Source organism: Salvelinus namaycush, unplaced genomic scaffold, assembly GCF_016432855.1.
Source record: "Salvelinus namaycush isolate Seneca unplaced genomic scaffold, SaNama_1.0 Scaffold1359, whole genome shotgun sequence".
Taxonomy (NCBI): Eukaryota; Metazoa; Chordata; class Actinopteri; order Salmoniformes; family Salmonidae; genus Salvelinus; species Salvelinus namaycush.
Genome location: NW_024058074.1, coordinates 486 through 15,898, shown reverse-complemented (window position 1 = coordinate 15,898; position 15,413 = coordinate 486). Strand labels below are relative to the sequence as shown.

Sequence of the window (15,413 nt, the reverse complement as noted above, 5' to 3'; positions counted from 1 at the left end):
GACAAGGTGGTAGGCATTTCGGAGGTCGAGTTTAGTAAACACCGTGGCACCATGGAAGGAGGCAAAAGCAGAGCTGATGAGTGGTAAGAGGTACTTGTTCTTAACCTCTCTGGGATCATTCGGGACGTGAGCGTTCCACCTCGCCAACAGCCAGTGAAATTGCAAGGCGCAAAATTCAAACAGATATCTCATAATTAAAATTCCTCAAACATACAAGTATTATACACCATTTTAAAGATAAACGTCTTGTTAATCCAGCCACAGTGTCCGATTTCAAAAAGGCTTTACGGCGAAAGCACACCATGCGATTATGTAGGTCAGCGCCTAGCCACGGAAAACCATACAGCCATTTTCCATAGAAGGAGAGGTGTCACAGAAGTCAGAAATAGCGTTAAAATTAATCACTAACCTTTGATGATCTTCACCGGATGGCACTCCCAGGACTCCATGTTAGACAATAAATGTTTGTTTTGTTCAATAAAGTTCATCTTTATGCCCAAATACCTCGATCTCCTTTCACAATACATCCCTGAAACAACTTCTAAAGACTGTTGACATCTATTGGAAGCCTTAGATGTCAACAGACACTCATAGGACTTAATGTTACACAATACATGTATGTTTTGTTCGATAAAGTTCACATTTATATCCAAAAATCTCAGTTTACATTGACGCGTTATGTTCCAAAACATCCGGTGATTTTGCAGAGAGCCACATCAATTTACAGAAATACTCATAATAAACATTGCTAAAAAGATACAACTGTTATGCATGGAATTTTAGATCCACTTCTCCTTAATGCAACCGCTGTGTCAGATTTCAAAAAAACTTTACGGAAAAAGCACACCATGTAATAAGCAATACAGATATCCGCCATGTTGTAGAGTCAACAGAAGCCAGAAATAGCATTATAAATATTCACTTACCTTTGATGATCTTCATCAGAATGCACTCCCAGGAATCCCAGTTCCAAAATAAATGTTTGTTTTTTTCAATGAAGTCCATAATTTATGTCCAAATACCTCCTTTTTGTTAGCGCGTTTAGCCCAGTAATCCAAATTCATGAGGTGCGATCACTAGGTCCAGACAGTCACTAGGTCTACAGTCCGTAGAAACATGTCAAACGATGTATAGAATCAATCTTTAGGATATTTTTAACATAAATCTTCAATAATGTTCCAACCGGAGAATTCCTTTGTCTTCAGAAATGCAATGGAACTCAAGCTAACTCTAACGTGAACGCGCATGGTCAGCTCATGGCACTCTGGGAGAGACCTTACTCAATCCCCTCTCATTCGCCTCAAACAGTAGAAGCCTCAAACAAGGTTCTAAAGACTGTTGACATCTAGTGGGAGCCTTAGGAAGAGCAATATGACCTAATTTCCACTGTATCTTGGATAAGAAAAGAGTTGAAAAACTACAAACCTCAGATTTCCCACTTCCTGGTTGGATTTGTTCTCAGGTTTTTGCCTGTCATATGAGTTCTGTTATACTCACAGACATCATTCAAACAGTTTTAGAAACCTCAGAGTGTTTTCTATCCAAATCTACTCTAATAATATGCATATCCTAGCATCTGGGCCTGAGTAGCAGGCAGTTTACTATGGGCACGCTTTCATCCGGACGTGAAAATACTGCCCCCTACCCCAAAGAAGTTAACAGTTTTGGAAACTTTAGAGTGTTTTCTATCCAAATCTATCCAAATCTACCAATTATATGTATATCCTAGCTTCTGGGCCTGAGTAACAGGCAATTTACTCTGGGCACGCTTTTCATCCAAAATTCCGAATGCTGCCCCCTATCCTAAAAAAGTTAACAGTGATATTATTCAGCCCACGGAAGTCTATGCATGGCCTCAGTGACCCATCCTTCTTCACAAAGAAAAACCCAGCACCCACCGGGGAGGAAGATGGCTTGATAAGTCCTGCAGCCAGAGAATCCTGGACATACCTCTCCATAGCCTCTTGCTCGGGATGAGAGAGGTTAAAGAGAGGAGAGGAGCTCCAGGCTGGAGGTCAATGGCGCAGTCATACGGCCGATGAGGTGGCAGCGACAGGACGTGGTGCTTGCTGAACACAGGAGCTAGATCGTGATACTCGGGAGGAACTGAACTTCTGGAATGAACTGGGGCACAGACAAGCCCGGTGGAAGGGCAGAATGTAAACAATTAGAGTGACAAAACAAACTCCAAGTGGTTACATTTCCGGCGGTCCAGTCAATCTGTGGGTTGTGTAGCTTTAACCATGGATGGCCAAGAACCAGGGGAGAGTAAGGACAGTCGATTATGTGGAAACTGATCTTTTCCTGGTGATTTCCAGAGAGACGCAGGATGACAAGACGGTTCTCTCACAGACACGGGCGAGGAGCTGTCCATTGAGAGCGTTGGCATCGAGGGGTGAATCGAGTGGGACAGTGTCCAGACCCAACTGGGTAATGACATCCTGGTCCAGGAAGCTCTCATCGGTGCCCGAATCGATGAGAGCAGACAGAGGAAAAGCCTGGCTCTGCCACACAAGGTTGCCTTCAAGCAGGGGTCTGGGGGAAGATGGGCAGGCGATTTGGCTCAACAGTATATCCCCCACTACTGCCGAGCCCCCCTTTTGCTGAACGCAGGGAACAAGTGGAGACAAAGTGACCAACCTGGCCACAGTATAGGCAGCTCCTAGCGCCGATTTGTCATTGCCTCTCCTCTGGAGAGAGACGGGCCCGGCCGAGCTGCATGGATTCAGGATCTGGACAGGCCTGGGGATGGGATACAGCCAGAGAAGGAGGACAAGGCCCTGAAGCAGATGTTATGGGACATGCAACCCTACCTACCCTCTCCCTCTGACACGCACGGAGACGGTTGTCGATGCGGATAGCGAGAGAGATGAGTTCATCAAGTCCATCAGGCTCATCCCTGGACACCAACTCGTCCTTGAGGGTCTCAGTGAGCGTGTTCCGGAAAGCTCCCTGAAGGGCCTCCTCATTCCAGCCGCTCTCAGCGGTGAGGGAGTGAAACTCACATGCCATCTCAGCAACACTATGGGAGCCTTGACGGAGGGACAGGAGTTGTTAAGCGGCATCCTTTCCGCAGACCGGGTGGTCGAAGACTTTCTTCATCTCCTCCGTGAATCTGGAGTAGGATAAGCAGATGGGGGACTGTCTCTCCCACACCGCCGTGGCCCAGGAAAGCGCTGCTCCATGGAGGCAGCCAATCAGGAAGGAAATCTTGGCCTGTTCGCTAGCATAAGAGTCGGGCTGTTGCTCAAATACTTGTGAACATTGTACCAAAAAGGCTCTGAAAGCTCCGAGGTTGCCATCGTAACGCTCGGGAATCGAAACAAACTGCTCCCGGAGAGGAGGAGAAGGACTTGGAGCCGGTTGTGAGCTCTGGGCAAAGGGTCAGCCCTGTAGGTCAGGCAGGCTCTGTGAAAACTCCTTGATGTGCTCCAGAAGGGTCTTCAGGGCGTGGTCATGTTGCTCGAGCAGGGCGCCTTGGCCGACGAGGGTTTGGTGGAGAGTCTGCTGGGTTCATCTCTTTGGCCAGATCGTACTGTTACGCGGAGTGGAACAGGGGAACCCAAGAGCAGACTCAGACGAGGAGACTGGGATGAAGTAACCAAGATATTTACTGAAAAACAAGGGGGAGATAACTATGTTTTTAGCTCTAGGTAACCATATTGTGACTACAACTAAGTTAAAACTCATGGTTCCTACACATTACAACCTGTTTACATTGGAACTGGCCCACTACAACAGAGGATAAGTTGTTTCACAACAGAATGGAGGGAAATGTGTAGGGCCTTCCACGTTAATTCTGTTGTAAATGTATATGAATGGTACAGGTGTATGGTACAGGAGCCTATGCAGAGTCGCCATAAAACGCTAACATCCGGTTTTCGGGGATATTTTCAAACTATCTTGCTCAGGCGTCTTTCTACGCCTACTACGTTAGGTTAATGATACAGCAGCAGGACTCACAGGTCTGGTTACTCTGATACAGTTGTGTAACAGCATAGCTTCCGCCCCTCTCCTCGCCCCTACCTGGGCTCGAACCAGGGACCCTCTGCACACATCGACAACAGTCACCCTCGAAGAATAGTTACCCATCACTCCACACAAACTGCGGGGAACAACTACTTTAAGGTCTCAGAGCGAGTGATGTCACCGATTGAAACGCTATTAGCGAGCACCACCGCTAACTAGCTAGCCATTTCACATCAGTTACAGTAGCAGTACTCACATGTCTGGTTGCTCTAATACAGTGGCAGTACTCACAGGTCTGGTTGCTCTAATACAGTGGCAGTACTCACAGGTCTGGTTGCTCTGATACAGTGGCAGTACTCACAGGTCTGGTTACTCTGATACAGTTGCAGTACTCACAGGTCTGGTTGCTCTGATACAGTAGCAGTACTCACAGGTCTGGTTACTCTGATACAGTTGCAGTACTCACAGGTCTGGTTACTCTGATACAGTTGCAGTACTCACAGGTCTGGTTGCGCTTGAAGGTCCTGTGTGACTCGTGCCACATGGTTGTACAGTCCTCCTGCAGCTTGTAGAAGCGGTTCTTCTTCCAGGAGGAGGACTTGACCTTCATCAGCTCTCCCCCCACCAGCAAGAACTGGAGGTCCGCATCGCCCTCTAACCCTAGTGGGGTCACACAGAGGTTAGTGGTCAGACAAACACTACCCTCACCCTAACTTACAGCAGCTCTCCCCCCACCAGCAAGAACTGGAGGTCCGCATCGCCCTCTAACCCTAGTGGGGTCACACAGAGGTTAGAGGTCAGACAAACACTACCCTCACCCTAACTTACAGCAGCTCTCCCCCCACCAGCAACAACTGGAGGTCCGCATCGCCCTCTAACCCTAGTGGGGTCACACAGAGGTTAGTGGTCAGACAAACACTACCCTCACCCTAACTTACAGCAGCTCTCCCCCCACCAGCAACAACTGGAGGTCCGCATCGCCCTCTAACCCTAGTGGGGTCACACAGAGGTTAGTGGTCAGACAAACACTACCCTCACCCTAACTTACAGCAGCTCTCCCCCCACCAGCAACAACTGGAGGTCCGCATCGCCCTCTAACCCTAGTGGGGTCACACAGAGGTTAGAGGTCAGAGACAGATGGACTCTTCACAACTACTGCAACCATGGACTACTGTAACCATGGTAAACCCATCTGGAATGTTAATAAATGAAGCCATGAAGTATTTATGTGTTAGGATGGAGCAGTGTGGTGTTGGACATGTGGTGAAGGGTGTATACTGTAAAAGCAGCTGATTTTCCATCAGAACTATGCTTTCACATTGTCAGATGAAGCTCAATGATAAGCGCAATGATCTCACCAGTGGCTGCTTACAACCCATGTGTGTACGTGTATTGCTTGCATGTGTTTGTGTGTGTGCATGTTCGTGGTTGCAACCACACTTCTGCAAAGCATCCTGTGTAGAACATCTGAGACAAACATTCCAGGTCAGTCGAGTCAGACAGGAAGTGAAAGCAAAAGGATCCCTGCACCCTAAATGTTTTCCTCACTACCACTCAAGTTAGACTCTGCAAATTAATGATGTAGTTGTACATCGAGCAGCAGGAGTTAGAGGCAGCAGTCAGCGGGCAGGGCTAGGCTGGACTAGGCTGGACTAGGCTGGACTGGGCTGGACTAGGCTGGACTAGGCTGGGCTTGCCTGGACTAGGCTGGACTAGGCTGGACTGGCCTGGGCTGGACTAGGCTGGACTGGCCTGGGCTGGACTAGGCTGGACTAGGCTGGACTGGCCTGGGCTGGACTAGGCTGGACTGGGCTGGGCTGGACTAGGCTGGACTGGCCTGGGCTGGGCTGGACTATGCTGGACTAGGCTTGACTAGGCTGGACTGGGCTGGGCTGGGCTGGACTACGCTGGACTAGGCTGGACTAGGCTGGACTGGGCTGGGCTGGACTAGGCTGGACTGGCCTAGGCTGGACTAGGCTGGACTGGCCTGGCCTAGGCTGGACTAGGCTGGACTAGGCTGGACTGGCCTAGGCTGGACTAGGCTGGACTAGGCTGGACTGGCCTTGGCTAGGCTGGACCGGGCGGTCCACATTCAGAACCACCCTGTCAGTGCTCGCCACTCCTGGGGCGTGGGCACAATAACAACATTGTAGACATTTTTACAAGGTCCCGCAACAGACTGACAGAGGTTGTTTATGAATCTAGCTGTTGTGGATTCCGGGAGGAGGAGGAAGGCTGGGCACTGGGAATTAGCTGAGTGCTTCAGACTGCCCCTGCAGGGGTTTGGACCGTAGCCTGAATTCACTCAGTAGCTCTGTTGTTGTTGACTTGTTTGATCACAGGACTGCTCACTCCTGACCGATAACATTATAAACACAAAACATGAGCTTAGATACGCTAGTGTTGGTCTAATTTCTCTATGTGATTCAGTCTTTGCCTGTGTTTCAAAATGCGTACTTGTGTTCTATCTAGAGTGTATAGCGAGTACAGAAGCTAACTGTCATTTTTCAAGTGCGATTCCAAACCTCCCTTACCAAACTGAATATGTTGTGGAAAATTTGCTGTAAACTAAATAGTGTGCCACAAAATGTTGCCAGAAGTTTGCAAATGGTTGCCACGAGTGGTGAATTTGCAGCAAGCCTTCAGCAACAATAATATTTATTGCCACTAGTGGCAAACAGTTGGACAAAGGTTTTTTTCTGTCAAACAATTCTCTCGAGATTCTATTTGTATCTGTGGCAACAACATTTCTTGCCACTAGTGGCAAACAGTTTACCAGAAGTCATTTCTGGTGAACACATGAGTTCCAAGACCAGTAACTGTTTACGACCATCTGTTGCAAATGGAAACCAAGCGATCTACCTACCAAAGTTGTCTAGTGAGTGTCTAACTTATTCATTCATTAAACTTCCCAATAAACTTTAAAATGTGTTAGCTGATTGATGCCTGCTTGGCAATGTCATGTTTTATGGGATAGAGTGAAACACATGTTGTTGCTATACCAGTTTCAGTCTGTCAGGGCCACTGACAGGCTAGCTAGCTAGCTACCGTTATCTATCATATTGTTAACACATTTAATGTGATAGCTAGCTAGCTACCGTTATCTATCATATTGTTAACACATTTAATGTGATAGCTAGCTAGCTACCGTTATCTATCATATTGTTAACACATTTAATGTGATAGCTAGCTAGCTACCGTTATCTATCATATTGTTAACACATTTAATGTGATAGCTAGCTAGCTACCGTTATCTATCATATTGTTAACACATTTATTGTGATAGCTAGCTAGCTACCGTTATCTATCATATTGTTAACACATTTAATGTGATAGCTAGCTAGCTACCGTTATCTATCATATTGTTAACACATTTAATGTGATAGCTAGCTAGCTAACTAATGATTTGCCTGACATTTTAAACCACTTCCATTTCTGTCTTTTAAGACCTATATGCATGTCAATATGCTAGTGTCACAGTTCAGTAGCATGTTAGCTAGCACAAAAGCTAAGGTCGCTAGCAACAATACGAGTTGATTTGACATCAAAGCAAAATGTCACATGGATACCCTTTCCCTACCCTTCCCATGGTGTTGGAAGAGGCTGTATTGGAAAAAGATGCATCGACACCTTGCACTCACTCATAACATTGACTGTATTGTCTTCAAGCTTGATAAGGTAAATAAATGCACGTATTACTCTCATAAATGTAGCCCATACATTCACTCTTTATAACAATTGGATATTGCATTGCTAATGTTGTCCTTTATTTCTTACTATAAAGATGCCCTCAGCTTAGTCCTGGTTGGTTCCTCAGCAGATCAGGGCATCATAAGCTACCTTTGTTTTCTTATTGTGGCCAGGTGTATCGGGTGTGTGAGGTAATAGCGGACAAACAGGTGATAACGGCAGTTCTGTTTACTCCCTTCTCCACCAAGCTAGCCTCCGTTCTCCTCTGTCTCCCCACAGCTCCCTTCTCCACCAAGCTAGCCTCCGTTCTCCTCTATCTCCCCACAGCTCCCTTCTCCACCAAGCTAGCCTCCGTTCTCCTCTGTCTCCCCACAGCTCCCTTCTCCACCAAGCTAGCCTCCGTTCTCCTCTATCTCCCCACAGCTCCCTTCTCCACCAAGCTAGCCTCCGTTCTCATCTATCTCCCCACAGCTCCCTTCTCCACCAAGCTAGCCTCCGTTCTCCTCTATCTCCCCACAGCTCCCTTCTCCACCAAGCTAGCCTCCGCTCTCCTCTGTCTCCCCCCAGCTCCCTTCTCCACCAAGCTAGCCTCCGTTCTCATCTATCTCCCCACAGCTCCCTTCTCCACCAAGCTAGCCTCCGTTCTCATCTATCTCCCCACAGCTCCCTTCTCCACCAAGCTAGCCTCCGTTCTCCTCTATCTCCCCACAGCTCCCTTCTCCACCAAGCTAGCCTCCGTTCTCATCTGTCTCCCAAAGGCTCCCTTCTCCACCAAGCTAGCCTCCGTTCTCCTCTGTCTCCCCACAGCTCCCTTCTCCACCAAGCTAGCCTCCGTTCTCCTCTATCTCCCCACAGCTCCCTTCTCCACCAAGCTAGCCTCCGTTCTCATCTATCTCCCCACAGCTCCCTTCTCCACAAAGCTAGCCTCCGTTCTCCTCTATCTCCCCACAGCTCCCTTCTCCACCAAGCTAGCCTCCGTTCTCCTCTGTCTCCCCACAGCTCCCTTCTCCACCAAGCAGCCTCCGTTCTCCTCTATCTCCCCACAGCTCCCTTCTCCACCAAGCTAGCCTCCGTTCTCCTCTATCTCCCCACAGCTCCCTTCTCCACCAAGCTAGCCTCCGTTCTCATCTGTCTCCCCACAGCTCCCTTCTCCACCAAGCTAGCCTCCGTTCTCATCTATCTCCCCACAGCTCCCTTCTCCACCAAGCTAGCCTCCGTTCTCCTCTATCTCCCCACAGCTCCCTTCTCCACCAAGCTAGCCTCCGTTCTCATCTATCTCCCCACAGCTCCCTTCTCCACCAAGCTAGCCTCCGTTCTCCTCTATCTCCCCACAGCTCCCTTCTCCACCAAGCTAGCCTCCGTTCTCCTCTGTCTCCCCACAGCTCCCTTCTCCACCAAGCAGCCTCCGTTCTCCTCTATCTCCCCACAGCTCCCTTCTCCACCAAGCTAGCCTCCGTTCTCCTCTATCTCCCCACAGCTCCCTTCTCCACCAAGCTAGCCTCCGTTCTCATCTGTCTCCCCACAGCTCCCTTCTCCACCAAGCTAGCCTCCGTTCTCATCTATCTCCCCACAGCTCCCTTCTCCACCAAGCTAGCCTCCGTTCTCCTCTATCTCCCCACAGCTCCCTTCTCCACCAAGCTAGCCTCCGTTCTCATCTATCTCCCCACAGCTCCCTTCTCCACCAAGCTAGCCTCCGTTCTCATCTATCTCCCCACAGCTCCCTTCTCCACCAAGCTAGCCTCCGTTCTCCTCTATCTCCCCACAGCTCCCTTCTCCACCAAGCTAGCCTCCGTTCTCCTCTGTCTCCCCACAGCTCCCTTCTCCACCAAGCTAGCCTCCATTCTCCTCTATCTCCCCACAGCTCCCTTCTCCACCAAGCTAGCCTCTGTTCTCCTCTGTCTCCCCACAGCTCCCTTCTCCACCAAGCTAGCCTCCGTTCTCATCTATCTCCCCACAGCTCCCTTCTCCGCCAAGCTAGCCTCCGTTCTCCTCTATCTCCCCACAGCTCCCTTCTCCACCAAGCTAGCCTCCGTTCTCCTCTATCTCCCCACAGCTCCCTTCTCCACCAAGCTAGCCTCCGTTCTCCTCTATCTCCCCACAGCTCCCTTCTCCACCAAGCTAGCCTCCGTTCTCCTCTATCTCCCCACAGCTCCCTTCTCCACCAAGCTAGCCTCCGTTCTCCTCTATCTCCCCACAGCTCCCTTCTCCACCAAGCTAGCCTCCGTTCTCATCTGTCTCCCCACAGCTCCCTTCTCCACCAAGCTAGCCTCCGTTCTCATCTATCTCCCCACAGCTCCCTTCTCCACCAAGCTAGCCTCCGTTCTCATCTATCTCCCCACAGCTCCCTTCTCCACCAAGCTAGCCTCCGTTCTCCTCTATCTCCCCACAGCTCCCTTCTCCACCAAGCTAGCCTCCGTTCTCCTCTGTCTCCCCACAGCTCCCTTCTCCACCAAGCTAGCCTCTGTTCTCATCTATCTCCCCACAGCTCCCTTCTCCACCAAGCTAGCCTCCGTTCTCCTCTATCTCCCCACAGCTCCCTTCTCCACCAAGCTAGCCTCCGTTCACCTCTATCTCCCCACAGCTCCCTTCTCCACCAAGCTAGCCTCCGTTCTCCTATATCTCCCCACAGCTCCCTTCTCCACCAAGCTAGCCTCCGTTCTCCTCTCTCCCCACAGCTCCCTTCTCCACCAAGCTAGCCTCCATTCTCCTCTATCTCCCCACAGCTCCCTTCTCCACCAAGCTAGCCTCCGTTCTCCTCTGTCTCCCCACAGCTCCCTTCTCCACCAAGCTAGCCTCCGTTCTCATCTATCTCCCCACAGCTCCCTTCTCCACCAAGCGAGCCTCCGTTCTCCTCTATCTCCCCACAGCTCCCTTCTCCACCAAGCTAGCCTCCGTTCTCATCTATCTCCCCACAGCTCCCTTCTCCACCAAGCTAGCCTCTGTTCTCATCTATCTCCCCACAGCTCCCTTCTCCACCAAGCTAGCCTCCGTTCTCCTCTATCTCCCCACAGCTCCCTTCTCCACCAAGCTAGCCTCCGTTCTCCTCTATCTCCCCACAGCTCCCTTCTCCACCAAGCTAGCCTCCGTTCACCTCTGTCTCCCCACAGCTCCCTTCTCCACCAAGCTAGCCTCCGTTCTCCTATATCTCCCCACAGCTCCCTTCTCCACCAAGCTAGCCTCCGTTCTCCTCTCTCCCCACAGCTCCCTTCTCCACCAAGCTAGCCTCCATTCTCCTCTATCTCCCCACAGCTCCCTTCTCCACCAAGCTAGCCTCCGTTCTCCTCTGTCTCCCCACAGCTCCCTTCTCCACCAAGCTAGCCTCCGTTCTCATCTGTCTCCCCACAGCTCCCTTCTCCACCAAGCTAGCCTCCGTTCTCCTCTATCTCCCCACAGCTCCCTTCTCCACCAAGCTAGCCTCCGTTCTCATCTATCTCCCCACAGCTCCCTTCTCCGCCAAGCTAGCCTCCGTTCTCCTCTATCTCCCCACAGCTCCCTTCTCCACCAAGCTAGCCTCCGTTCTCCTCTATCTCCCCACAGCTCCCTTCTCCACCAAGCTAGCCTCCGTTCTCCTCTATCTCCCCACAGCTCCCTTCTCCACCAAGCTAGCCTCCGTTCTCATCTATCTCCCCACAGCTCCCTTCTCCACCAAGCTAGCCTCCGTTCTCCTCTATCTCCCCACAGCTCCCTTCTCCACCAAGCTAGCCTCCGTTCTCCTCTATCTCCCCACAGCTCCCTTCTCCACCAAGCTAGCCTCCGTTCTCATCTGTCTCCCCACAGCTCCCTTCTCCACCAAGCTAGCCTCCGTTCTCCTCTATCTCCCCACAGCTCCCTTCTCCACCAAGCTAGCCTCCGTTCTCATCTATCTCCCCACAGCTCCCTTCTCCACCAAGCTAGCCTCCGTTCTCCTCTATCTCCCCACAGCTCCCTTCTCCACCAAGCTAGCCTCCGTTCTCCTCTGTCTCCCCACAGCTCCCTTCTCCACCAAGCTAGCCTCTGTTCTCATCTATCTCCCCACAGCTCCCTTCTCCACCAAGCTAGCCTCCGTTCTCCTCTATCTCCCCACAGCTCCCTTCTCCACCAAGCTAGCCTCCGTTCACCTCTATCTCCCCACAGCTCCCTTCTCCACCAAGCTAGCCTCCGTTCTACTCTATCTCCCCACAGCTCCCTTCTCCACCAAGCTAGCCTCCGTTCTCCTCTATCTCCCCACAGCTCCCTTCTCCACCAAGCTAGCCTCCGTTCACCTCTGTCTCCCCACAGCTCCCTTCTCCACCAAGCTAGCCTCCGTTCTCCTATATCTCCCCACAGCTCCCTTCTCCACCAAGCTAGCCTCCGTTCTCCTCTCTCCCCACAGCTCCCTTCTCCACCAAGCTAGCCTCCATTCTCCTCTATCTCCCCACAGCTCCCTTCTCCACCAAGCTAGCCTCCGTTCTCCTCTGTCTCCCCACAGCTCCCTTCTCCACCAAGCTAGCCTCCGTTCTCATCTATCTCCCCACAGCTCCCTTCTCCACCAAGCTAGCCTCCGTTCTCATCTATCTCCCCACAGCTCCCTTCTCCACCAAGCTAGCCTCCGTTTCTCCTCTATCTCCCCACAGCTCCCTTCTCCACCAAGCTAGCCTCTGTTCTCATCTATCTCCCCACAGCTCCCTTCTCCACCAAGCTAGCCTCCGTTGTCTTCTATCTCCCCACAGCTCCCTTCTCCACCAAGCTAGCCTCCGTTCTCCTCTATCTCCCCACAGCTCCCTTCTCCACCAAGCTAGCCTCCGTTCTCCTCTGTCTCCCCACAGCTCCCTTCTCCACCAAGCTAGCCTCCGTTCTCATCTATCTCCCCACAGCTCCCTTCTCCACCAAGCTAGCCTCCGTTCTCATCTATCTCCCCACAGCTCCCTTCTCCACCAAGCTAGCCTCCGTTCTCCTCTATCTCCCCACAGCTCCCTTCTCCACCAAGCTAGCCTCCGTTCTCATCTGTCTCCCCACAGCTCCCTTCTCCACCAAGCTAGCCTCCGTTCTCCTCTGTCTCCCCACAGCTCCCTTCTCCACCAAGCTAGCCTCCGTTCTCATCTATCTCCCCACAGCTCCCTTCTCCACCAAGCTAGCCTCCGTTCTCATCTATCTCCCCACAGCTCCCTTCTCCACCAAGCTAGCCTCCGTTCTCCTCTATCTCCCCACAGCTCCCTTCTCCACCAAGCTAGCCTCCGTTCTCCTCTGTCTCCCCACAGCTCCCTTCTCCACCAAGCTAGCCTCTGTTCTCATCTATCTCCCCACAGCTCCCTTCTCCACCAAGCTAGCCTCCGTTCTCCTCTATCTCCCCACAGCTCCCTTCTCCACCAAGCTAGCCTCCGTTCTCCTCTATCTCCCCACAGCTCCCTTCTCCACCAAGCTAGCCTCCGTTCTACTCTATCTCCCCACAGCTCCCTTCTCCACCAAGCTAGCCTCCGTTCTCCTCTATCTCCCCACAGCTCCCTTCTCCACCAAGCTAGCCTCCGTTCACCTCTGTCTCCCCACAGCTCCCTTCTCCACCAAGCTAGCCTCCGTTCTCCTATATCTCCCCACAGCTCCCTTCTCCACCAAGCTAGCCTCCGTTCTCCTCTCTCCCCACAGCTCCCTTCTCCACCAAGCTAGCCTCCGTTCTCCTCTATCTCCCCACAGCTCCCTTCTCCACCAAGCTAGCCTCCGTTCTCCTCTGTCTCCCCACAGCTCCCTTCTCCACCAAGCTAGCCTCCGTTCTCATCTATCTCCCCACAGCTCCCTTCTCCACCAAGCTAGCCTCCGTTCTCCTCTATCTCCCCACAGCTCCCTTCTCCACCAAGCTAGCCTCCGTTCTCATCTATCTCCCCACAGCTCCCTTCTCCACTAAGCTAGCCTCCGTTTCTCCTCTATCTCCCCACAGCTCCCTTCTCCACCAAGCTAGCCTCTGTTCTCATCTATCTCCCCACAGCTCCCTTCTCCACCAAGCTAGCCTCCGTTATCTTCTATCTCCCCACAGCTCCCTTCTCCACCAAGCTAGCCTCCGTTCTCCTCTATCTCCCCACAGCTCCCTTCTCCACCAAGCTAGCCTCCGTTCTCCTCTGTCTCCCCACAGCTCCCTTCTCCACCAAGCTAGCCTCCGTTCTCATCTATCTCCCCACAGTTCCCTTCTCCACCAAGCTAGCCTCCGTTCTCATCTATCTCCCCACAGCTCCCTTCTCCACCAAGCTAGCCTCCGTTCTCCTCTATCTCCCCACAGCTCCCTTCTCCACCAAGCTAGCCTCCGTTCTCATCTGTCTCCCCACAGCTCCCTTCTCCACCAAGCTAGCCTCCGTTCTCCTCTGTCTCCCCACAGCTCCCTTCTCCACCAAGCTAGCCTCCGTTCTCATCTATCTCCCCACAGCTCCCTTCTCCACCAAGCTAGCCTCCGTTCTCATCTATCTCCCCACAGCTCCCTTCTCCACCAAGCTAGCCTCCGTTCTCCTCTATCTCCCCTACAGCTCCCTTCTCCACCAAGCTAGCCTCCGTTCTCATCTATCTCCCCACAGCTCCCTTCTCCACCAAGCTAGCCTCCGTTCTCCTCTATCTCCCCACAGCTCCCTTCTCCACCAAGCTAGCCTCTGTTCTCATCTATCTCCCCACAGCTCCCTTCTCCACCAAGCTAGCCTCCGTTCTCATCTATCTCCCCACAGCTCCCTTCTCCACCAAGCTAGCCTCCGTTCTCCTCTATCTCCCCACAGCTCCCTTCTCCACCAAGCTAGCCTCTGTTCTCATCTATCTCCCCACAGCTCCCTTCTCCACCAAGCTAGCCTCCGTTCTCCTCTATCTCCCCACAGCTCCCTTCTCCACCAAGCTAGCCTCCGTTCTCCTCTATCTCCCCACAGCTCCCTTCTCCACCAAGCTAGCCTCCGTTCTCCTCTATCTCCCCACAGCTCCCTTCTCCACCAAGCTAGCCTCCGTTCTCATCTATCTCCCCACAGCTCCCTTCTCCACCAAGCTAGCCTCCGTTCTCATCTATCTCCCCACAGCTCCCTTCTCCACCAAGCTAGCCTCCGTTCTCATCTATCTCCCCACAGCTCCCTTCTCCACCAAGCTAGCCTCCGTTCTCATCTATCTCCCCACAGCTCCCTTCTCCACCAAGCTAGCCTCCGTTCTCATCTATCTCCCCACAGCTTATTATTATGAATGTAATTACCGCCCCTCTCTTTGTTACATATACATTTTACATACGTGGTACTTTTATACACAGCATTTACATAAAGATATACATATATATTTCTTTAAAATATTACATTTTGGACATTTCTGATATACATTATATTGAAGTGCATTGGGAAAGTATTCAGCTCCCTTGACTTTTTCCACATGTTGTTACATTACAGCCTTATTCTACCTCAATCTACAGTACACACAATACCCCATAATGACACAATACCCCATAATGACACAATACCCCATAATGATAGAATACCCCATAATGACACAATACCCCATAATGACACAATACCCCATAATGACACAATACCCCATAATGACACAATACCCCATAATGACACAATACCCCATAATGACACAATACCCCATAATGACAAAGTGGGAGAGCGGCGTGGTAGAGCGGCGTGGTAGAGCGGCGTGGGAGAGCGGCGTGGGAGAGCGGCGTGGGAGAGCGGCGTGGGAGAGCGGCGTGGGAGAGCGAGGTGGTAGAGCGGCGTGGGAGAGCGGCGTGGGAGAGCGGCGTGGTAGAGCGGCGTGGGAGAGCGGCGTGGTAGAGCGGCGTGGGAGAGCGGCGT

The 15,413-nt window shown here is 51.7% G+C and overlaps 1 protein-coding gene across 1 annotated transcript in view; it reads right to left on the bottom strand.

Annotated features, from left to right (window-relative positions):
* The window catches only part of LOC120036497 (1-phosphatidylinositol 4,5-bisphosphate phosphodiesterase delta-1-like), a gene marked incomplete at its 5' end in the record, with an annotated part of 54,247 nt that extends 49,178 nt beyond the window's left edge, over nt 1-5,069 (bottom strand). Inside the window, 3 exons of the mRNA XM_038982939.1 lie at nt 4,471-4,629; nt 4,815-4,849; nt 5,018-5,069. Coding sequence (XP_038838867.1) covers nt 4,471-4,629; nt 4,815-4,849; nt 5,018-5,069 — 246 coding nt within the window. The remainder of the gene's footprint in view (nt 1-4,470; nt 4,630-4,814; nt 4,850-5,017) is intronic.
* Between the last annotated feature and the right edge of the window lie 10,344 nt (nt 5,070-15,413).